The sequence below is a fragment of the Plecotus auritus genome, assembly GCF_963455305.1.
Source record: "Plecotus auritus genome assembly, chromosome: 8".
Classification (NCBI taxonomy): domain Eukaryota; kingdom Metazoa; phylum Chordata; class Mammalia; order Chiroptera; family Vespertilionidae; genus Plecotus; species Plecotus auritus.
Genome location: NC_137782.1, coordinates 94,104,516 through 94,127,538, shown reverse-complemented (window position 1 = coordinate 94,127,538; position 23,023 = coordinate 94,104,516). Strand labels below are relative to the sequence as shown.

At 42.4% G+C, this 23,023-nt stretch overlaps 1 protein-coding gene across 2 annotated transcripts in view; it reads right to left on the bottom strand.

Moving 5' to 3' along the window:
• Nucleotides 1–977: 977 nt before the first annotated feature.
• Nucleotides 978–23,023, bottom strand: part of RAB22A (RAB22A, member RAS oncogene family) — a 59,231-nt gene continuing 37,185 nt past the window's right edge. The window contains exons 4-8 of one of the 2 annotated variants that reach the window (XM_080685039.1): nt 14,631–14,702; nt 14,437–14,543; nt 13,766–13,875; nt 8,012–8,139; nt 978–1,949 (exon numbers count right to left, since the gene is read on the bottom strand). In XM_080685039.1, the coding sequence (XP_080541165.1) occupies nt 8,042–8,139; nt 13,766–13,875; nt 14,437–14,543; nt 14,631–14,702 (387 nt within the window). In that variant the 3' untranslated portion in view covers nt 978–1,949; nt 8,012–8,041. The remainder of the gene's footprint in view (nt 1,950–8,011; nt 8,140–13,765; nt 13,876–14,436; nt 14,544–14,630; nt 14,703–23,023) is intronic. The other variant, XM_080685038.1, reaches the window with a different exon arrangement.

The following is a 23,023-nucleotide window of genomic DNA, read 5'->3' as shown; positions in this document are numbered from 1 at the left end:
GGCTTCTGGGATGTTGTTGATGCTCCGTTTTTTTTTATATGAGGGATGGTTGTGTGGATATAAAAATGTATTGAGGTGGACACAAGATGTATGGCATTTTCTGTACATGTTTTAATTCAAAAATTGCAAAAAACAAGTAAAATACCAAACTCATAACAAATAGTTATTTTAACTGAATCAACTATGGATTAGCAGGGAGATAGCTTTTAAAAACTAGTAATATGTAAGTGCTTCCTCTTTATCCATGCTGTACTAAAATGCCGGTTATATAGGTATCTTGCCAAAGTATGTAACTGCATGGGGCATGCTCTCTTCTTATCTTCCCACTTTACAGATAAAGGTAAGGAAACTCAGAGAGGCCAAGGACTTTGTCTAGAACTGCACAGTCTAGAAAGGGGCTAGGCTGAGACTCAAACCCAAGCCTGTCTGTCTCAAGTCCTCTCTGGGTCTCTCAATACAACCACAAAATATAGACAGATGTGCTCCTATGTAAGAGGGATCTCACAGAGAACACGACTGTGTGATGTACTTCTGCAGGCAGTGAGTGGCCATGGGGGATTCCAGGGTTAAAGTCAACACCAGAATGTAAATTTACTGGCTCCTTTGATGAAATCCCCCAATAATAGATGATGGCCTAAAGCTTTTCTCCCAAGAACCAAGCAAGGCACCTCACTGTTCCTTACCTGGAAGGGAAGCAGAATTTCCTCTGACACTGCAGGCTGCCAGCACCACGCCCCATATAACTATGGAAGCAGGCAAGGACGTGGAGGGGGAGAGGGGTTGTATATGAAAATGCAGGATGCTGGGCGGCTAAATCAGTGCATACGCTTAGCTTGCTGCTCACCACACGCCAGAACTATCAGAGTTCTGCTACTTCGGTTTTCAAACATAATTTTAAAGGGACTTCAGAATATTGGATTAAGAAAAATGTGTGATGTATACAATTACAAAGAGAAACCATTTGAAAGGCAAACGCATATATTTATAAACATAGCATTTTATTAAGAAAATGTTTACAACCTTCTTACAATACAACAAATTTTGTTGTGATTTAGCACGTTATCCTCTATAAAAGTTGATGATATAATATTCAAGCTAAAACAATATAGTTTTAAAGTATGCCAAATCAACCACCATCTGCAAACTATCTATCACTGGCTAAGTAAAAACAGAAAAGTCTTACAACAAAAATCCAAAGATCTAGTTTCCTTGTGTCAACATCTACAAACAGCACAGATATCAAATGGTTTACCTATAGACTCAGGTCCAGCCCAAGGTTAAGACTGCAAAAATAAAGTCTTTAAACATCCATATAAGCTTGGCAAGCCATCATTACAATAGTTCATCACAGGTAATCAAGCAATGCGTCATGCAGGGAAGCCACGGCTATAAATCTGGGCTGTTTATAGTGCTACCACGCGGCCTAAACTGGAAGCAAATTCATTTTATTTTTTTCGTAATAGATGTTATTATAAAAGGCACAAGTATCTTACTCCTTGCATCAGGTCTTAAAAAGGCATGACATTCTTAGGAGAAATAAGAATTGCTGGTATGAGGGCTTAGCTTTTAAAAAATTTAATGTCTAGGCTCACTTCCACACTCCATATCTGCTTCCCTTCAAGATTGGACTTGGATTGTCACATCCATTGATAAATACTCTCTTACACACTAAGTGAAGTTCTGACACTCACACTATCTCATTACCAGTGCTAGAAAACATTTTGTCACTCAAGTCATGTTGCCACTTAAGTTAGTGCTGCCCACTGCCTCTCTCAAAATATGAAAGTTCTTCACCTAAAATTAGCCTTGTTTTCTGACGGCACTGGTTGTGTCTCGTCTCTCTTGTTGGACGTGAAGAGCAAGCCCTACAGTGCTTGTGGGAGGTAGCACAGGACTGTTGCGTGCACTAAGGAGGTGGATGGTGCCCTGTGACTTTAAGGGACAGCCCACTGCAAAATGAGAAGAAGAGAAATAAGGTAAGAAGTCCGCTTTGATTACAGAGAAGGCAAGACATCAATTCTTAAGGTCAGAGGCATGATTGACAACTACGTGAGTGACTCATAAAGTGAGATGATAGAAAGACGGAGCTCGAGGAGAGTGAAAAAGAAAATCTTTCCCAGAGCAATAAAGCTCTGTCCACACAACACGACAAATGGTTTAAAAACAGAGCTACCAATCAGCTGTTCTGACTGGCCAGCTACCGATAATTTTTCCTGCACTGAATCGACCGGTCGCTCTGACATCATGGGTATGATCCATATTAAGGAAAAGTTTCATCAATTATGTCATAACCTCATACATACACAAATTCAAGCTCTGCTTTTGAAATTTCTCAGGGAGTAAACCTGATTATTCCAGGGTAAATTTAATGAAAATATTCATAAAGGACAAACGAGATTAAGATGAAGCCCCAAAGTAAAGTCACTACTGCTGTGTGCTGACCGTCTTCCAAGTAGGGGTGTGCTGCCTGTCCACATGGGCCCGCCCCATGCTTCTGGCTATTTCTACAACATGACGTGGCTTTGGGGAACAATTTCAGTTCCGATTAAAGATAAATGGCCCTATGTGTGGAACGCTACTTTAAAAATGACTTTCTCTAAAGGAGCACTGATATTAAATAATTTGCTTCCGGAAGCACTGAAAAGTTCCTACATTAAGACGTGGTATGGCCCTAACCGGTTTGGCTCAGTGGGTAGAGTGTCGGCCTGCGGACTGAAGGGTCCCAGGTTCGATTCCGGTCAAGGGCATGTACCTTGGTTGCAGTCACATCCCCAGTGGGGAGTGTGTAGGAGGCAGCTGATCGATGTTTCTCTCTCATCGATGTTTCTAACTCTCTATACCTCTCCCTTCCTCTCTGTAAAAAATTAATAAAAAAAAAATATAAAAAAAAGACGTGGTATGAAGACTGGCATGTTTTATTTCTGTTGCATGATTAAGAACATTAAGGTTTACCATTTAAAACTGCCAATTAAAGGAGGCACTTTCAAAAAAAAAATCATTGCTGTCTTAGGATTTGCCATTAATTGGCTGAATTCTTGGCACTTGAATTCCTGTCCATGGAAGGCTATCCTGAATTTTGTTTGTTTCAATTATGAAGCATTTTGATGAGGCACTGGGCACCATGCAAATCTGAAAATGAACTGGCAATAAATGAAAAAATTTTCTTGTTAAATTTAAGGCTCCATGGTTTTAATTCAGTATCTACTAATGACACATTCTAATATTATTATCTAAAATGTTGGATGTAATCGAAAGAAAAGATGAAAGGTTTTTCTTTTCATTAAACTTCTGAATCCTTTTGTTTGGAAGACCCAAATATTCTAGCATATCTATAATTGATTATACTCTATAAAGAAAGAACACAGATATTAGTTATTCCTGATGGTACAGACCCTCAAATTAAAGTTGATCTATGCTAGTAGAAGCCCTTCTTGATTTGGGAAGTAAGTCATTTTCCTATATGCTAAGAAAAGAATTCTGAAGGACAAACTGAGAAATATGGACATTCTTGGTTCTATTTTTTCACTTTCTTCATTACGTCTAATGAAACTTCATCATCACAGATCTCTCACTTATCATTCTTTTGGATTGAAAAAGTGGAGGCTACTGAGAAATGTAACACCCTCCTAACATTTTTTTTTAGAATTTCATTTGCACAAAGAACAGAACAAATGCCCCAGCATTCCATTAATGTTTCCTGCAAATCAGGTAATCAAATTGCCTGGATTTCTATTACTGGAAGTCAAGACCAGTAACTCTGCTGTCAAGAGAAACTGGCAAAGGCTGTTTGTTTTAGTTCTGGGCTGAATCCCACCCCACCTCCCTCTTCTAAAACTACACAGTATAAGGTCCATCTCCTGGATGAATCATTGCTTGGACTATTTATTTTTCTCCTATACATTACCTTGCATCATTTAAAAATTGTTGATGGACCATGCTAATTGAAGTCAGGTATCCAGTAACAACTCGGTCCTTAAAGGTACATTCCATTTCTTCCTTTAAAAAATATGAACTGTCAAGAGGTAGACCACCTCTTGGAGTGACTAATTAACAGAAGTGATGCTGCTAGTCCTTCTAAAACAAATGTAAATAACAAAGATTGTTGACAGGGTTATACTATCAGCCTCATCACTGTCTTTTAGTTTTTACTAGAGGGTTAGAGGAGTATTTACAGCCAAACGAGTTTGGAGAGGGGAGACAGCCTGAGTCTGGGTGTTGTCATTTCCACACAATGCTCTAAAGTAGATCAGAGTTAAGGGACTTCTAGCAACGTTTCCCCAGAAGGACAGGATTCTCTCATTACCTATGCAGGTTCCTGCAAAGACATCTGTTGTGCACGTAATATACTCTGCGCCTCTATCTTACACACCAAGGGGCCGTGGATCATGTTTTCAGTTTTAAAACGAGTGAAAAATGCTTATAAGAATTAATACAACCTCTTTTGCCATTCATTCTCAGACTATAACAGATGCCCATGACCATGAAGAAATACCTTTCCAAGCTCTGAGGCTGACCTGCCCATTAGTGCCTCGCCATCTGCATCAGACCTGCCCTTGCTGACACAGCCCGAGAAGTGCAGGCCTTCTGGTTCCATGTCCCCAGGGAAGCCAGGGAATGATTCTCTAATGGACGTTTTCATTACTGTAGCTCCCTGTTTAATTTAGAAGGCCTCCTAGAACCTGTTTTCCTTCTTGAGGACTGAAAAGAAATAAATACAAGTCTTAAAGAGGAGCAGAGAAATTAAACGTGATTTTCTTTATATATTTAAAAAGAATGATAATTGATGACCTCAAGGAGGACCTCAGCCCTCTTAGAAGAGATCAAGCTTCTCAGACAAAAGACTTGACCCTTTCAAATTGGGGGAGGCAGGCACTTCAAACATAATCATACATGGGTAGCATAGAAGTATGTTATTCTAAAGGAATTAAACCTTCCTTTTGCTATATGTGGAACTTATTCTGCCTGTGGCTGAGAAGCAGGTGATGGAGGGTTCATTTGGAACCTGAAGGGCCTGCATCCAGGTACTTCTCCCCAATCACTTCTTAAAGAGAAATTCAAATGAAGGACACTTGATCATACTCTTACTTTGTTCTTTTAATCACCAAATGATAGTTAATTAGTTATCAGAGGATCAGAAAAACACTTATGTGGAAGGAGACTTCTGTAGACCAATGGTGACTAGGATTAGACACCTGCAAAGAGCTTATTTCAATTTCTCTGAGAGGAATCAATATACACTTGCAGCTAATTAATGATTTTTCTCTTTTCAGTCCCTAAAGTTTAAAAAAAAATGCCCTTGTGTCATAAGGGAACCAAAAGATTTTTATGGATGGATTACACCTCAATTCCTTTGAAATCTGGCCTTTTCTCTTAAGAAATAAGAACAAAGAATGTATGAAATGTGTATCAGATCATTGCTCAGTCAGGTTAACATCCAAAGTGTGTTCAAAATGAAACACTGCTTCTGACTTTAATATTCATCTTTGCATTTCATAAGCAAACAAAATAAATGAAACCCTTTTCTCTGTTTCATTGTGTGTGAATTGTGGATCTGAGAGAGCAATCTGTTGCTGTTAAGGATTAAAAAGATATTGCACAAGAATGGTGCCATGTCAATTTCTGAGATGACTGATGGAAGTGAGGGGAGAAGAGGCCCAGAAACGCGTGAAAAATAGCGGCTAGTGCTGCACATGCTTTTGCCATTCATTCTGTGGATAAAATATGTGGCTATAGTCAAAGAGAATCTCTCTCTACATGCTGGAAGGTGTCTGAGAAATGGCGGAGAACTCGCTGCAGGGCTACCAGGATGGACCTGTTTGGGGCTGAAGACAGTCAAGGTCAAAACAGGATCAGAGTCATTTATTCGCCTCACCAGTAAGGTGAAGCAAGCAAGTACTTTGTCCCTGTGCACCCAGACACCATGAAATCGTAAACACTAACTGACAGGTTTGGTGGAAATATTGTGAAGGTCACAGATTTGCACCATCTTTTGGTAAAATAGGAAAGAAGGGGACACACAATCATTGTCTCTTTGGGAAGGAGCCAAGCAACCTTTGTTTTTATTTTGTTGTCGTGGAGACAGAGGCCCAGAGTGGGAATGCTAGGGATGGACCAGGGCAGTGGCCAAGTACCCCATCCACCTGGATATACTAGTATATGAAATAAAGTGAAGCAACTTTCAGGAGCAAAGAGCCCAGTCCTTACAATCATTTGTTTTCTCTGAAAGCAAGATGCTGGGGTGGGGGGAGGGTTGGGCTGGGGGGGGGGGGAGGAGATGGGGGTGGCTATAGAGTCTACATGTATTTTAAACAAAACGATGTTAGAATTTTCACTAACTACATTCCTTCTATCGGATTTTAATAAAAAACAAGCAATTTCAAATGCTTGAGATATTCACCAGGGAGAAGGGAATCGTTTTGTACTTCATCTGAGTTATAATTTTCTCATTAAAATCTACCCATATCAAGTGGGGTGCACAAAGAAATAACAATTATTTTTAAAAGTTTTGACTGTTCAGTTTAAGGAGAGCTCTGAAAACACAATTTAGTTTGAAATTCAAGCTGTTTCATTTCCTATATAATCTTGTAAATTTCCTTCCCTTACAATACTCAGGTTGGAAGGGTGCCAAATTAGACCAGGGACAAATTTTCACCAACTTCACTTCAGTGCTTTATTTTTAGATTATATTAAAAACCTCATTAGGCTCCCTGAGGGAAAAGAGTGTTAACCACTAACAGAGGCAGGGGGGAAAAGGAAACCGGAAAGATAAGCTAAATTGTTAACAAGGAAAGCTCTCTTCAAACAGTTGGTCTGAGGCCGATGTTAAAAGTGAAAAGAAATTTATTACCAATACCAGGTAAATGACCTGAGCTTAGAGCTTAATTTTTTACCCCAAGGCTAGGAAGGGCTAGTCAGGCTTGTCCAAGTGGCATATGTCTATGTTATGATTTCCAGATGGGCTTTGGAAGGGGGATGGAAGGAAAGAAAGGCAGGGAAATCTTTAAAGACTATAAGCTAAGTCTCTATGCTTTCGCACAACATAAATGTGCTTTGAAGAGTCTCCTGTGGACAGACTGAAAATGGGATTGGCATATGCAAGATGGGGCAAGATTAAATGGAATGAAACACAGAATTTATTACCATATTTACATAATTTATACTTTTTAAGCAATGGTCTCATAAATATGGACTACAACTTTTACATAGGCTAACCAACAGATAATTGTTTCCCCCACCAAAATATTTGGGTTAAATAAAAAATTGACAGTATTTACACTACTTTCTTTTCCTTCTTTTTAAACCAGTTAATCAGTTTAAACATATGCAATTTGATTTACTCCAGTCAGCTTCTCCACCACCACCCCTGATCCTTAGAGCTTATTATAGAAGGTGCCAATAATGAGTTTGGTGACACATACAGGACAGGGTCAGAATGCAAACAGAGGCTGAGCTGCGGGCTATTGTTGTGAACTTACTGTATGTATCCTGGGCTAATGTATGCAATGGAAAGTGCTCTGGAGATGGATGCAATCATTTCCATCAGTCCGATAAATAACCCATTTTACCTTCAGATAATCGCCATCCCTGCCCTTAACGATATGCTACCACATTTTAAATTATACAACTCCCTAGAAGAGTGGTAATGTGAAACCAAGGAAATTATAATCTCCGCGAGGTCTTCTTTCCCTCAAGAATGATGAAAGTGCTCATTTCCCTTTACAAATGTTACATAAAATCTTGATTACAAAACGACTCAACAATTGGATCCTACCATCCATACAATTACATGTTCCTTTTCAACAGGTCAAAAGCCAGTGATGGAGTCCCTTTGTCCCCCAGAGTCTTTACATAACACAAGTCCAAAGACTGAAACAGCACTGCTAGAGTCTTCGAAGAGGAAACAGACTGGTCAATTTCTGCGACTCCTTTTTGCACGAAGAAGACCCCAGACCAGCTAGGCGAAGCCTGGCAGCAGGGCCCAGCCCTCCCGTTAGCTTTCAGGACCACCTACTTCACCACTGAGGCTGAGGCTGAGGCTCAGTCAACAGCAGCTTCGCCTGGGCTCTGAAGGCTGTCTGCGGAGTTTGAAGCCCTTCCCACCACATGGTGGGTTGGTGTCGGTGGATGGAATTCTTCGACCTAAACCAAGAGGACAGGAGGGAAGGGAATGAACCTTAACTTTCTAAATCTGCTCATTCTGACATAATTTTGTAGATATAACTTGATAAGTTTTATTTAAAAAAGTTTAATAAATTTTTAATTTTGTGATGATTTTAGATTTAGAGAAAAGTTGCAAAGATAATATAGAGAGTTGTTGATACTTCTCACCCAGTATCCCCTAATGTTACTATCTTATGCTGCTACAAGACATCTGTTGAATTGAAAAATTCAACATTGGCACATCACTAGTAGCTGAACTCCACTTTTTTTATTTTTATTTTTTTTTTATTTATTTATTTTTTTTTTTTTAATATATTTTATTGATTTTTTTACAGAGAGGAAGGGAGAGGGATAGAGAGCTAGAAACATCGATGAGAGAGAAACATCGATCAGCTGCCTCCTGCACACCTCCCACTGGGGATGTGCCTGCAACCAAGGTACATGCCCTTGACCGGAATCGAACCTGGGACCCTTCAGTCCGCAGGCCGACGCTCCATCCACTGAGCCAAACCGGTTTCGGCATGAACTCCACTTTTTTTAGATGCCACCGGATTTTCATTAATGTTCTGTTTGTTTCAGGGTCCAAGCAAGGATATCACGTGGCATTTAGTAGGTAATACATGCACATGGTAAAAAAAAAAAATTAATCAGAACAGATCCATCTCTCTGTCCAGGAATACGTGTGGATAGACACACACAACACATCTTAACCTGTCCCCATTCCTAAACTGCAACAGGAGCAACCAGAGTGCAAGGCTCTCACCTCGCTGTCTTCACGGTGTACCCTGGGACTGTCACAGCACAGTGCCTGGAGAGCTGCCACCTTCTAGGTGATAGCTCTGTGACATTGCAGTGTATTATGGATGTACCGTAATTAAAGTGCTCCCTTGTTGATGAATATTTAGTTTGTTTGCAATATTCTGATGCTACTATGATGCAAGAATATCTTTTGTGAACCTGATTGCATGTGTTGGATAAACTAACAGAGTGGAAGAGCCAGGTCACGCTATTCTACTTCTGGGTATTGACCCTGACACAGTCCCTATAGCCCAGTGTCTACCTAGCCCAGATGCAGAAAGGATGTGCAATTTAAATTTTGACAGATGCTGCCAAATTGTTCTCTGAAGAGGCTGTGTCACGTTGTTCTGCTACCAACCATGTATGAGAATGAACAGGTTTCACTTTACTGCTCCATGAAGCATAATGTCAATTTTAAGGGAAACCTGAATCACCCATCCATCCACCCACCCCACTGATAACTTCAGGGCTGCTTCTATACAAGGCTTTCTTGACGCCTCCCGCTTCCTAACTCTCCAACATCTTAGGCACTGAAATCCATCAGGACTTTGGAGGCACGCTGTCATATATTTGTTCATGCAAAGAGCTCCCTCAAATTAGACCCTCAAAGGGGAAATCCTGTTTGTCCATCTTTGTTTCCAGGGTCATTAGCACAGTTCCTGGCACTGAAGTATTCTGAAGACATGAGATGAACTGGGTGCGTGCATTCTGGGCATGGACAGGCTGAGATGGAATCTGCCAGCTCCTGGGTCCTTGGTTGCCATGCCTGGAGCCTCCAGCACGTTGAGCAGCCTGCAGATCAGGTGGGTAGTACCCAGCATGTGTCCACATGACTGGAAGGTATCCCCCAGTATATCCTACCCCTACTTTTCAAATGCCTGTACATGCTGCTGTGAATAAACTGCAAATTAGTTCAAAACCTTTACTGAAGTTTCTGGTCATCACACATTTCTCACTAAATGGGTCCTGGAAGTACAGCTGGGACAACAGTCATCTCTGAAGCATGCTTAGGAGGAGGCAGAGGAGAGCATCTTCCTGACCTGGGAATAGGCAGTGACTTCTCAAACCAGAGCCAGAAAGTGTCAACCATAAAGGAAAACAAGGACCAATGGGATTCTATTAAGGGTAAAAACTCCAGTTCATCAAAGGAGTGGATTCAGACATGGAAGTCAAGCCATGGACAGAGCAGAAGATTTGTCCAACACACATGATCACCAGTGTACTGACTCGAGTCAATGATGAACACTCAGGAAAAGGCAGGCAACTGAACAGAAAAACACAAAACTTCACAAAGGAGGACATCCTGAAGGTATGTAAATGTAAATAAATACCTGGAAAGGTGCTCAACTTCATTAACTATCAAAGAAATGCAAATCACTACCTGCCCACCAGGGATGGAGAGTACTCCCATTCCCCTGGTGTAAGGTCAGCAAGTACACTTTTACTGAACACATGCATACCCAGGACTCAGTTATTCTTCTCCTGGTATAAAATACACCTATCAAAATGTGTGCCTATTGTGTATATACAGCACAGGAAGCAGAATGCTCACAGTGGTACCATTTGTAATAGCTCTACATTGGAAACAACCACTCAGATGCCTATCAACAGGATGGATAACCACTGGGGGCATCCTCCCTGCTCTGACTCTGAGGCTGACAGACGCACCATGGGAACAAGAATGGATCATGCAATGATACGGATGAACCTAAAAGCGTATGAACCTAAAAGAGATAAGGAAGCCAGACACAAGAGTAAATACAGTATGTTTCAAAAAACAAAGTATGAAACCAGGCAAAACAGATCTGAAGTCAGTAGTCAGGACGATGGTTCCCTTGGGGGGTGCCCCTGAGTCTCACTCTGGGTGCAGATGACAGTATATTTTGCTTGTGAAAATTCCTTGAGTGCTATACATCTGATGTGGGCACTTACACTTCAGGAGGGAGCAAGTATGCCAGCTTCTAACACAACTTTATAACACCCAGTAAATATTAACCTCAATTTACATCTCTCTCAGTTTTTCTAATCTTTGTGAACATACATTTTTTATTTTTCATAGTTAAGATGAGTATGTACATGCTTGTTTTTATTTAAGGATTTTCACTGTTGGTATAATTCACTGCCTTCCTGTTTCAAATACTGTTAAGAGTAAAGAATACTTAAAAAAAAAAAAAAAGAGTAAAGAATACTTAAAAATAGTAATAATTTCAGTCCTTCCCGGTGTGACTCAATGGTTAGAGCATTGGCCTTCGCACTGAAGGGTCTTGGGTTAGATCCCTGGCCCCAGTCGGGATGTGTGCAGGAGGCAACCAATCGATGTGTCTCTTTCATATTGATGTTTCTCCTTCTCTTCCTGCCTTCCACTCTCTCTAAAAATCAATGGGAAAAAATATCCTTGGGTGAGGATTAACAAAAAAATAATTAAAAAAAAAATAGTAATTTTAATACACGTCTGACACCATACTTAGATTTTTTAGCCTGAATTGTGAAAAATTTCTGACTGGCCTCATGTTGTCTTTTAAGAATGCCTTTGGGGCCCTGACTGGTTTGGCTCAGTGGATAGAGTGTTGGCCTGCAGATTGAAAGGTCCCAGGTTCAATTCCGGTCAAGGGCATGTACCTTGGTTGCGGGCACATCCCCAGTGGGAGGTGTGCAGGAGGCAGCTGATTGATGTTTCTCTCCCATCAATGTTTCTGACTCTCTATCTCTCTCCCTTCCTCTCTGTAAAAAATCAATAATAATAATAATAATAAAAAAGAATGCCTTTGGGGCCCTAACTGGTTTGACACAGTGGATAGAGCATCGGCCTGTGGACTGTGGGGTCCCAGGTTTGATTCCAGTCAAAGGCACATGCCTGGGTTGCGGGTTCGATCCCCAGTGGGGGGTGTGCAGGAGGCAGCTAATCAATGATTCTCTCTCATCACTGACGTTTCTCTCTTTTCCTCTCTGAAAATCAATAAAAATATATTTTAAAAAAATGAATGCCTTTGGGTACCTGCTATTTACATTCCAGGAAGACAATAATCATCACTACTTTTTTTTTTAATTCTCACCTGAGGAAATTTTTCCATTGGTCTTCAGACAGAGTGGAAGAGGGAGAGTCAGAAACATTGATGCAAGAGAGACACATTGACTGGTTACCTCTCCCACTTGCCCCCACCGAGGCTGGGGATCAAACCTGCAACCGAGGTAGATGTCCTTGACCGGGAATCGAACCTGAGACCCTTTGGTCTGTGGGCTGACGCTCTAACCACTGAGCAACCGGTCAGGGCACATCATGAGTTTTGTTTTTTTTAAATATATTTTATTGATTTTTTTACAGAGAGGAAGGGAGAGGGATAGAGAGTTAGAAACATCGATGAGAGAGAAGCATTGCTCAGCTGCCTCCTGCACACCCCTTACTGGGGATGTGCCCACAACCAGGGTACATGCCTTTGATCAGAATCGAACCTGGGACTCTTGAGTCCACAGGCCGATGCTCTATCCACTGAGCCAAACGGGCCAGGGCACATCATGAGTTTTTAATGTTGACACGAAGGGACTGTACTAGAGGTTGCAAACCAGCAGCCCACGGGCCTTCTCTGCCATAGATGGGGCTGGTAGGTCTGTACAGTACTCTACAAACATTTGAGTTAGTGGCCAAATCTCAGCAGTGGAACATGTTACATAAAATTCAGATTTCTGGTTCTCTGAACTAAAAACATCAAAAACTAAAAATAAAAACAAAAGCAACCCAAGCAATTGGGCGGCCAGAGGCTTACACTCTAGTGTGGCCACATTGTTGGAGTTGGGCCCCCACCACCAGCTGTGAGGCTTTCTGCCATCTGAGTACCAGTACTCGCCCTGGGCCTGCTCCACTGTTGGGCCATCACTGGTTGGTCCTGGTGGGCACTGAGCGCCTTCCAGCTTCAGCAATCTCATATCTCACTAGGCAAAGGATCTTAATGAGTAAGCTCACGGTGCCCGACGGCTGTACCCCGCTCTCCAGTTGGAGTCTGACATGCTCAGTTAACGTGATTTCAGGTCCTGGCACGGCCTGCTCTGTCACATCTCAGCTCCAACATCACCTGCTCAGGAAAGGCCTTTCCCTGACCACCTGCAGGCACTCTTTCATTTCATCCTATATTACTGTCTTGCTATCCATGCTTATCATCTGAGAGGATCTCACTATTACTGTGCTCACTGTCTGTCCCTGCAGGGCAGTCTACGCTCCAGCAGCGCAGGGGCCACGCCTGTTTTGTTCTCCACAGTCTCCCCTGAGCCTGGAACAGTTCTCAATAAACATTTTGATGAACTTGAATGAAATGAATAAACATAGATACAATCTGTATAGGGTCCCAAAGGTATGCAGCAGCCTCTCCATCTAGTGTCATCATATTAACACTAGGTAGGGGGAGGGAGAGGAAAACAGGTCTTACCTTTTACTCACCTAGTATTAATTTTTGAGGGTTTCCTCACAGTGGAATTCCACATGGATTTCCTGTCCCCTTATTTATTTTATTCATTCTCAATGACTTTGGAATACTCATTAGAACACACAGAGAGAGAAAGGGGGAGAGGCATGTTTCCAGGCCCTCCAGGCCCTGTGCATTATTTATTAGTAGCAACCATCTTAATAGAAGGGTCAGTCGTCAGGCAGCAGCTCTCCAGCAATTACATGACATAAAAACCGCTGCCACTCTTACCCTCTCAACTCTCATTCCACTGAGAACCACACCAGAGATAAGGAAGGAATTCCACCCAGAAAGACAATTCTGTTTGAAGTTGCCCTGCACAGGAAAAAGCCATACGGCACAGAGATACTCACTAATTTCTATAAAGAGTTCATTGATGTTTATCGCATTTTTTGCACTGGTCTCTACAAAAATCGCATGGATGGAGTCGGCGTAATCCTTAGCATCTCTCTCCATGACTTCTCTGAAAGGCAACGATTGCAAATCAGAAATGTGACCCATCAGAGCTTCATGTTATCCCACCTACCAGTAATTCAGCAGACTGATGATGACAAAGGATGCCACGAATGGCTTGTATCTGTGGTTAAACAAAACAAAAATGTACTGCTAGCAATGCATGCAGTGGAATGATGAGAGAATGGCCGTGGTTTCTCTCCCCACTCACCAAAGTGACGGCCCTGCAATGGGAATTACAGATGTGGTCCACAGAAACTTCTAACAAATGTGCTTTCCTGCAACCTGCTTTCCCCATTCCAGTATACTATTTCATGGGAGCTAAGCTCAGATAATGTCAAGCCTGATGCAACCAATGTTAAATAAATTACCTGTTTACATACATAACCTAATTGGCTCCAAATGCCTGAACTCTTAATTTTACTTTGAAACTTCAGGACTCCAGCCACACAACGAAAAGGGATTTTTCAACGTCAGAGATAAAGTAAAAGCAAGATTCTTGAACTGGATATTGCTTGGTAAGAAAAGGAACACATGATCAGCATTGTAATCTCCTGTTCTAATAACTTACCTTACATCGATAAGATCACACTTATTTCCTGCAATGGCAACTACAATATTAGGTGGGCCGTGCTGTCGAAGCTCCTTTACCCAATTCTTTAATGTTGAAAAGGTCTCCTGTAACACACAAGAGGAAAGCAACTGGAGAGCTAAGCAACCAAGAGGGTTTTCAAAGCAGTCTGGGGAACACAATACAGGTCTTACTTCTTTTGTGATATCATAAACAATTATAGCTGCAGCCGACCCTCGATAGTACATGGGCGCTAAGGCACGGAACTGCAGAGAAAAAGAAACAACAAAATTGGGAAAACTGGTTAAAGTTTTTTACTAGACTCTTAAACCCATTATCCCTACACAAAAGGTAATCTTTCTTCTAAGCCCAAGGTGACATGATGCTTTAAAGCAAATGAGGCAGTGATTACCAAAGGCAACAACTCTAATGTAACACTGAAATGTCTCTCAGAAGATAGTTTAGAATACAGTTTTATAGGAATTAAATATAGTGCTATAAACAATTGTTTCAGCTAAAAAGGCTTTTTAATTGAACTCAATGTTATAGTTCCCAAATTCACTTGTTCAATAGTCCTTTAAACTTCGGCTCCTTAAACCATCAAGGAGATAAAAAACATGCTGTAAATAGTTCTCTAGAGAAGCGGCTGCACTGGGGTGTCATGAAGAAGACCCTGTCATATGAATGCTGATGGTACCCCAGAAATGAGGACACATCAACCCTCCATATTGGGATGAGTCTATAACTCCATTTCTGTCTAATTCCATGCAGGTGGCAATTCCCAAATGCGGGTATCTAATTTCATTTACATGAATTTAACTCTATATAAAGCTTCCTCCCACTCATCACCCCCTCTCCCACCCTGCACACAACAGGAAAGGAAAGGAAGGAGGGGAGAGAAATAACAGGGAAGGAAAGAAAGGAGGGGAGGAATGATGGGGAAGGGAAGGGAAGGAAGGAGGACAGAAATGACAGGGAAGGGAAGGAAGAAGGAGAGGAATGACAGGGAAGGAAGGAAAGGAGGAGGAATAACAGGGAAAGGAAGAGAAGGGAAGGGAAGGGGAGGGAAGGGAAGGGAAAGGAAGGCAAGGGAAGGATAAGTGACAGGGAAGTGAAGGGAAGGAAGGATGAATGACAGGGAAGGGAAGTAAGGAGGAATGACAGGGAAGGGAAGGAAGGAGGGAGGGAGGAATGATAGGAAAGGGAAGGAAGGAAGGAAGGAGGAATGGCCGGGAAGGGAAGAAAGGAAGGAGGAATGACCGGGAAGGGAAGAAAGGAAGGAGGAATGACAGGGAAGGGAAGAAAGGAAGGATGAATGACAGGGAAGGGAAGGAAGAAAGGAAGGAGGAATGACCGGGAAGGGAAGAAAGGAAGGATGAATGACAGGGAAGGAAGAAAGGAAGGATGAATGACAGGGAAGGGAAGGAAGAAAGGAAGGAGGAATGACAGGGAAGGGAAGGAAGAAAGGAAGGAGGAATGACAGGGAAGGGAAGGAAGGAAGGAAAGAGGAAAGACAGGGAAGGGAAAGAGGGAAGGAGGAATAACAGGGAAGGAAGGATGAATGACAGGGAAGGGAAGGAAGGAGGGAGGGAGGGAGGAATGATAGGAAAGGGAAGGAAGGAAGGAAGGAAGGAAGGAAGGAAGGAAGGAAGGAAGGAGGAATGACCGGGAAGGGAAGAAAGGAAGGAGGAATGACCAGGAAGGGAAGGAAGGATGAATGACCGGGAAGGGAAGAAAGGAAGGATGAATGACAGGGAAGGGAAGAAAGGATGAATGACAGGGAAGGGAAGGAAGAAAGGAAGGAGGAATGACAGGGAAGGGAAGGAAGGAAGGAAGGAGGAATGACAGGGAAGGGAAGGAAGGAAGGAAAGAGGAAAGACAGGGAAGGGAAAGAGGGAAGGAGGAATGACAGGGAAGGGAAGGGAAGTGAAGGAAGAAGGAATGACAGGGAAGGGAAGGAAGGAGGGAGGGAGGGAGGGAGGAATGATAGGAAAGGGAAGGAAGGAAGGAAAGAAGGAAGGAAGGAAGGAAGGAAGGAAGGAAGGAAGGAAGGAGGAATGACCGGGAAGGGAAGAAAGGAAGGAGGAATGACCGGGAAGGGAAGAAAGGAAGGAGGAATGACAGGGAAGGGAAGGATGAATGACCGGGAAGGGAAGAAAGGAAGGAGGAATGACAGGGAAGGGAAGGAAGGAAGGAAGGAGGAATGACAGGGAAGGGAAGGAAGAAAGGAAGGAGGAATGACAGGGAAGGGAAGGAAGGAAGGAAGAAGGAATGACAGGGAAGGGAAGGAAGGATGAATGACAGGGAAGGGAAGGAAGGAGGAGCGGAAGAACAATTTAAAGGGCTAGGCTGAGTAGCTGGCCATGTCTCTCAATCAGTGTGAGACTTTATGTTGATGCTCTCTGCCCAGTCACCTGGGCTCTCTGGTCGTTTGGATGTGCTGGTTTAAGCATCTCATTCAGTGACTGATGCCAAAATTTAAAGAGAAGATTTTACCTGTAATTGAACTTTGTCTTACACCTCACGTTTGAAACCGGATCTGACATAGAATGGGCTCCCACTGTCCTCCCACCCTGCTCTCTGTTCCGGTGGCTAGCTCACCTCAGGTAGGAACTGTCTGCAGAGTTGAACATCTGCTGCACAGCACAACTCACATACAGGGTGACAGTCTGCAACTTCTCACCTAATGAGCTTGACCTCTGGCTTTTAAACTTCCATGTTCATTTGAGTTTTACAAAAGAAAGTGAAATTTTCACTGTAAACTCCATGAGGGAAGGTAAGGTAGCCTGTTTACATGGTTTTCTCTCTGGGGCCTAGCGCCTGCATATTGTAGAAAAGCCAGAATTGGTGAAAACACAAGTAAGAACTGTTAAGTATGGGGTGATACCAAACTAAAGCCAGACCGCAACCCAATGTCATAGGAAGTTTCACTGGTATCTGTGAGAAAGACCCCTGCCTCTGGACGGAAGCCTGATAACTCCCAGTAAAGTATGTTGTTTTACAGAGAAAAAACACACACAAAAAAATACAGGTTAGGAGCAAGAAAGTGCTACCTAGAGGGAACTGCATTCCTGGGTGGGGAAGATGGGCTGACTTCCAAGGAAAGAAGGAGTGTACAGGCGAGACAAAGGGATGGTATTAGCTTTCATTTCTGATGTACCACACGGCAACATTTTTACAAGGTTGTTGTTTTCACCTTCTAATTTGGAAGGTAAAATTCATATAGAAAAGTACAAAGATCTTAGGTTTGATAAAAGATATTAAGTTTTGATAAAATGACATATGTGAATGCACCCATGTAAACATCCCACCAAGATAGTAAACATTTTTACAAACACAGCAAGTTCCCTGATGCTCCTCTTTAACCTTGACAATAACCCTTGTCTTTAAATCTACGCCATTGATATTGATATAAGCACAATGGTTTTCTTTTGCTTATGACTGGCATGGACTATCCTTTTCCATTCTTTTATTTTCAAGCTATCTCTGTTTGTATTTAAGGCAGTCCTCTGCCAGCCAGCACATGGCTGATCCTGCTTTTCAACCCATGCTGATAACCTCTGCCTTTTAAGTGAAATGTTCAGTTCCTTTATATTTAATGATATATTTGGTCTTACTGATATTATGTCACCATTTTGCTATTTGTTTTATATTTGTTCCATTTCAAAAATCCTGTTCTTCCTTTACCTCCCTCTTTTGCATGAACTGAATATTTTTAGTATTTAATTTTAATAATCTGTCCATTGGCTTTTTATCTATACCTTCTTGTATTACTTATTATGTGGTTGCTTGTATAACTACAATATACATTCCCCCCACACCCCCACAGTTGATTTAGAGTTTAAAAATGTACTACCCCATGTAAAATACCAGAACCTTTCAAGAGTCTCATTCTTTTTATCCCACTGTCCTATGTGCTGTTGTCAAATACTAGTATTTTAAATCTATATACACTATAAACTATACAATCCACTGTTGTAATGTTTGCAGTAAATAGTCAGTAGCCTTTAAATCAGTTGAGAAAAGGGATTTTTATATACTGCTTTCTGTGGGTCCGAGTTATCACTTTGTGTCACCCGTCAGCCGGAAACCCTTCTGGGGCTGCTGCCCTTCTGGGGCTGCTGCTGCATCCTCCCAGCGTTTATTCTAAAACTGTCATTACTTTGACTCCATATTTGAAAGATAATTTGGCAGGGTGACTTTTTTGCTTTCAGCACTTTAGAGATGCTGTCCCACAGTTTTCTAGCCTGTTTCTGTGGGACGTTAGCCATCACTCATACTGTCCCCCTGTACATAACGTGTTTATTATCTCTGCCTGCTTTCACAAGCTTTTCCTCTTTAACTCTGGTTTTCAGCAGTTTGACTATGATGCACCTCAAGGTAGTTTTCTTTGTACTAATGGGTATGCTGAACTGCTTGGATTTGTGAGTTAATGTGTTTCACCAGATTTGGGAAATTTTCAGCCATTATTTCTTGAAATATCCTTTTTTTCTGTCCCCTGCCTCCCCACTCCTGGGTCTCAGTTACACAAATGTTAGACTGTGTGGATTTGTCCCTATGGTACTGAGATTATGCTCATTATTTTCCCACTCTTCCCCTGTTCTTCTGATTGGCTCATTTTTGTCACCCATCCAGCAGATTTTTCATTTTCGATGTTACAGTTTTCAGTTTTACTATTTCCATTTGGTTATTAGTTTCCATTCTGTGCAAGCTTCCCCATCTGTACAAAGTAGATAAGACTACTTTTCCTTAAATCTTTGAACAACTTAAACTATCTTTACCTTCTCCGAGGAGTGTGAAATTGCTGACTACTCATCGTGAGATTGGTTTTGCCAGTGGGTAGGGTAAGTCTGTCTGAGTCTGTCTTTAGTCCTCGGACATGGTGTCTGCTCCTGAGGCCTGATCCTTCTGAGGTTTCAATGGAAGCCCAAGGTGTTTACCAATCCCTCCAACACAGCAGGACTGGACTCAAACCCCAAACTCGTTGTTTCCTGTGATCGACGAGCAGCAGCCCAACCTCTGCTCAGTCTTGTCGCCTCTCTAGCTGTGCCTTCTGTTGGGGGCCCTGGTGTCTTCCCCGTGCATTCACAATTGGGGCTAGGCAAAGCCTTGATGGGAATTTATAAGAGGATTTTAGGGCTTCCCTACTTGTTCGGTTCCCCTTTTCTGGGACTTGCCTCTTCTTTTCTCTGTTGCTCTAGCAGCCTTAAAGTCTGTCCTCAAATGCCACAAGCTAAACAGACAGGCTTTCTACTTGAGTCCTAGCTACCCTGTACCACATGGACTGGGGAGTGCCCTCCTGGGAAAAACTGTAAAAATGTGGGTCTTCCCCAGTGGAGTCTCTAGCTGCATCTGGCAGTCCCTTCTGATAGATGCTGTTTAATGTGTTGTCCAGTTTCCATAGAACTGTTGTCTGTGGGAGGGTGACTCCATTACAAGCCACTCTGCCATTAATGACATTGAAACTTTTTCATGTTCTTTTGTGTAAAGGAAGGTGGCAGCTTAAACAGAGACTCAAAGGATGTCCGCACATCTCTGCTCCAAATCTGGCTCCAGATAAGGGCTCAGCAAACTTTTTCTGGAAAGGGCCAGGTATTAAATATTTCAGGCTTTGCGGATAACTTGATCTTTGTTACAACTTCCCAACTGTACTACTGAAGAGTGAAAGTAGTTGAGGACAATATGTAAACAAATTAAGTGAGTGGCTATGTTCAATAAAACTTTATTTACAGAAACAAGCAGCTAACAAGACTTAGCCTACAGGCCAGTGTTGACTTTAGCTCTCGATGATACTAAGCTACTGCACTTGTTCCTGATTTAAAACCCAAAAACAGTTCCTTCCATGACTACTGTGACAATAAGTGAGCCTTCCTGGTGTTACCTCTGTAAAGAGTTGTCCAAGTAGCACGTGAGGAATCAGGAGCATAAATCTTTAAGGGCTGGATACAGTATCTACTGGACTTTGGTTAATGGTGCTTTGTGCACAGCCCCCAGAATACTGTACAAAACCTTGTTAGTGAAGGATGACTGAAAATATGTCACCTAAAATGAAGTCATTAAGGACAGAAAATAGGGACAAAAAGGTCTGGCAGGCTCTGTCTTGAGAAAATAAATTTTAAGTTATAAAAACAAGTGTCATTTAATCTGACATTTGAAAAAAAAACTTAGGTTTATTACTGCACCCTGAAGCTAGTTTGCTGAATGAACACTGAAGCCAAGCTGACTGGTAGTCTGACTGGTTCTTCTGATGAAACCGCCTGCTGGTACAAGGTGACAGCTTCCATTTCATCCCGGTTCTCCTGGTCCAACTTAAAAAGGATAATTTTTATAAAACTATTTGAGGATTCCACCAGTTTTCCTTAGGGTTCTCAACCCTTCTACATACAAATCATTATCTTCTGAAGCAATTGTATCATCATCACTTCATTTAAGAAGATCCGACCATCTCTGGCTTTGCACAACACCTGTGAAGTTCTCCAGAATCTCTTCCACTGACTTAATGAATCACTTGGCAGTCCACTGCAACTGGACCATCAAACTAATAGACAGTCGCAAGGGTCAAAATGGGGTTCACCCAAAAGGGTTTTTATTTTACGATGACTTTGGTTCCACAATGAATCTCGTTACTACAGAAAACAGAAGATAAACAAGTAAGGAAACAGGTACAATGCCATGGATAAGGGCAATCAAAGACTCTTCAGACTACAAAGAGATGTGCTGAAGAGTTTATCTAATGACTGGTGACCAGTATCTGCACATCAGCTCTAGGTCAGGCACTATTCGAGCAGTGGGAATATAGCAGCGAGTGAGCGAGACACAGGTCCCAGCTCTCCCAAGCTTAGTCTGGAGGAGAGACTGCCACTAAAGGTGAGTAGACAGATATGTATTTACAACTTAGAATGAGGGTTCTAAGGAAAATAAATCAAGGACATTGATGGAGAATGAACTGGGGCCCTATTAGCTACGGGGTCTGAGGGCATAACAGTTAACTTGAATCAAAAAGGTTAGTAAGGAGAGCTGGCCAGGCACCTAGTGGAGGAAAGAGGAAGTTCTTGCAGAAGACTCCATGTGCGTAAAGGCATGGTGGGCAGTCTGAGGAACTGAATGGAGACCAGTGGGCTGCAACTCAGTGGGTGAGAGGGAGGATGGGCGAAGAGAGAAGGCAGAGCAGGCCATGCCAGGTTTTGTAGGCAACTGGTCCTAGGTTGGCTATTGGAGCGGAGCTGCAGGAAGATAGTGAAAGGTATTAAGCAAGAAGATAATAGGTCTGATTTATGCTTCCAAAAGACTCCTCTGAGTCCTGTGAGCAGTGATATAGTGTGGTGGGGGTTGGAAAGAGAGATAGCAGGGAGGAACACCTGGCTGGGAGCTAAAGGTGGCTGAGAGCATGGTGCTGGCAGTGGAGATGGAGAGAAGTGAACGATTTGAGATCTATTTGGAGTGAGGGGGAGGATGGAGTCAAAAACGACCTCTGGATTCAGGTTTGGGCAATGTGGGTGTACAGCACTGTGGGTACTTACCTGAGAACAGGAGGACAGTAAGGAAAATCCACCCTCCCCTGAGGTGACATGAGTGGCAAGTTTTCTAGGTTAAGGTGGGAGGGGGTATTCAAAGCAGAGGAAACAATAGTTCATGGGTGTGAGGGTATGAAATTGTAGGGTACATTGGTTGGGTTCTAGAGGATAACTGGTTGGAGGAGGTGCAAATGGAAACTCTGGCCGAGGCTGGCATAGTCAGGGACTTGGAGGCCTTGCCCAGGACAAACTGGCATCAGAACAAGCTCACAGATATGTCCTGGACGATTCTCACAGTACTTCAAACAGTTTGTGATTCACTGTTACATGTTTAACTTTTCTGAAATGCAGTGGCTTGGCAACCATAGGCTGGACCTCCTCTCAGGTCTCCCAATGGGTCTGGGTCCTACCAGCCAGTTCTCTTGACCCCTGCCTGCTCCTCATTTACATTCCCTGGGCAAGCTCCTGGCTAAGACATGGAGCTTCAGGTAGGGGTGAGGCAGCCTTATACCTCAGAGCAACTATTCCTGGTGCAGAATCAATGGGAAGTGGGGGAAAGAAAAGGCAGGCAAACTAGCTAATTACAAAACTTAAGCCCTAGCCAGTTTGGCTCAGTGGTTGGATTGTCTGCCTGTGGACCTAAGGGTCACAGGTTTGATTCCTGGTCAACGGCATGAACCTGGATTGCAGGTTCAATCTTAGACTCCAATTAGGGCACATGTGGGAGGCAACCAATCAATATGTCTCTCACATTGATCCCTCCCTCCCTCCCTCCCTTCCACTCTCTCTAAAAAATCAATGGAAAAATATCCTCAGGTGAGGATTAACAAAAACAAAAAACATCTTAATAGGATTCTGCTATTATGGCAGCAGCAAGGGAGGCATAAACACTATTAACTCTTTTTTTTGTGGTCTAGAAAAAAAGAGATGCTCCACATCACTGTGTATACTGACTCAAAGCATCATGGACTCTATAGCCTGATTCTTTATGATGAGGGTATTGCTGTATCATAAAATATATGGGAGGGGTAACTGAAACTTGGGATTCAGTGAAAGGGTACATATGTTATCAG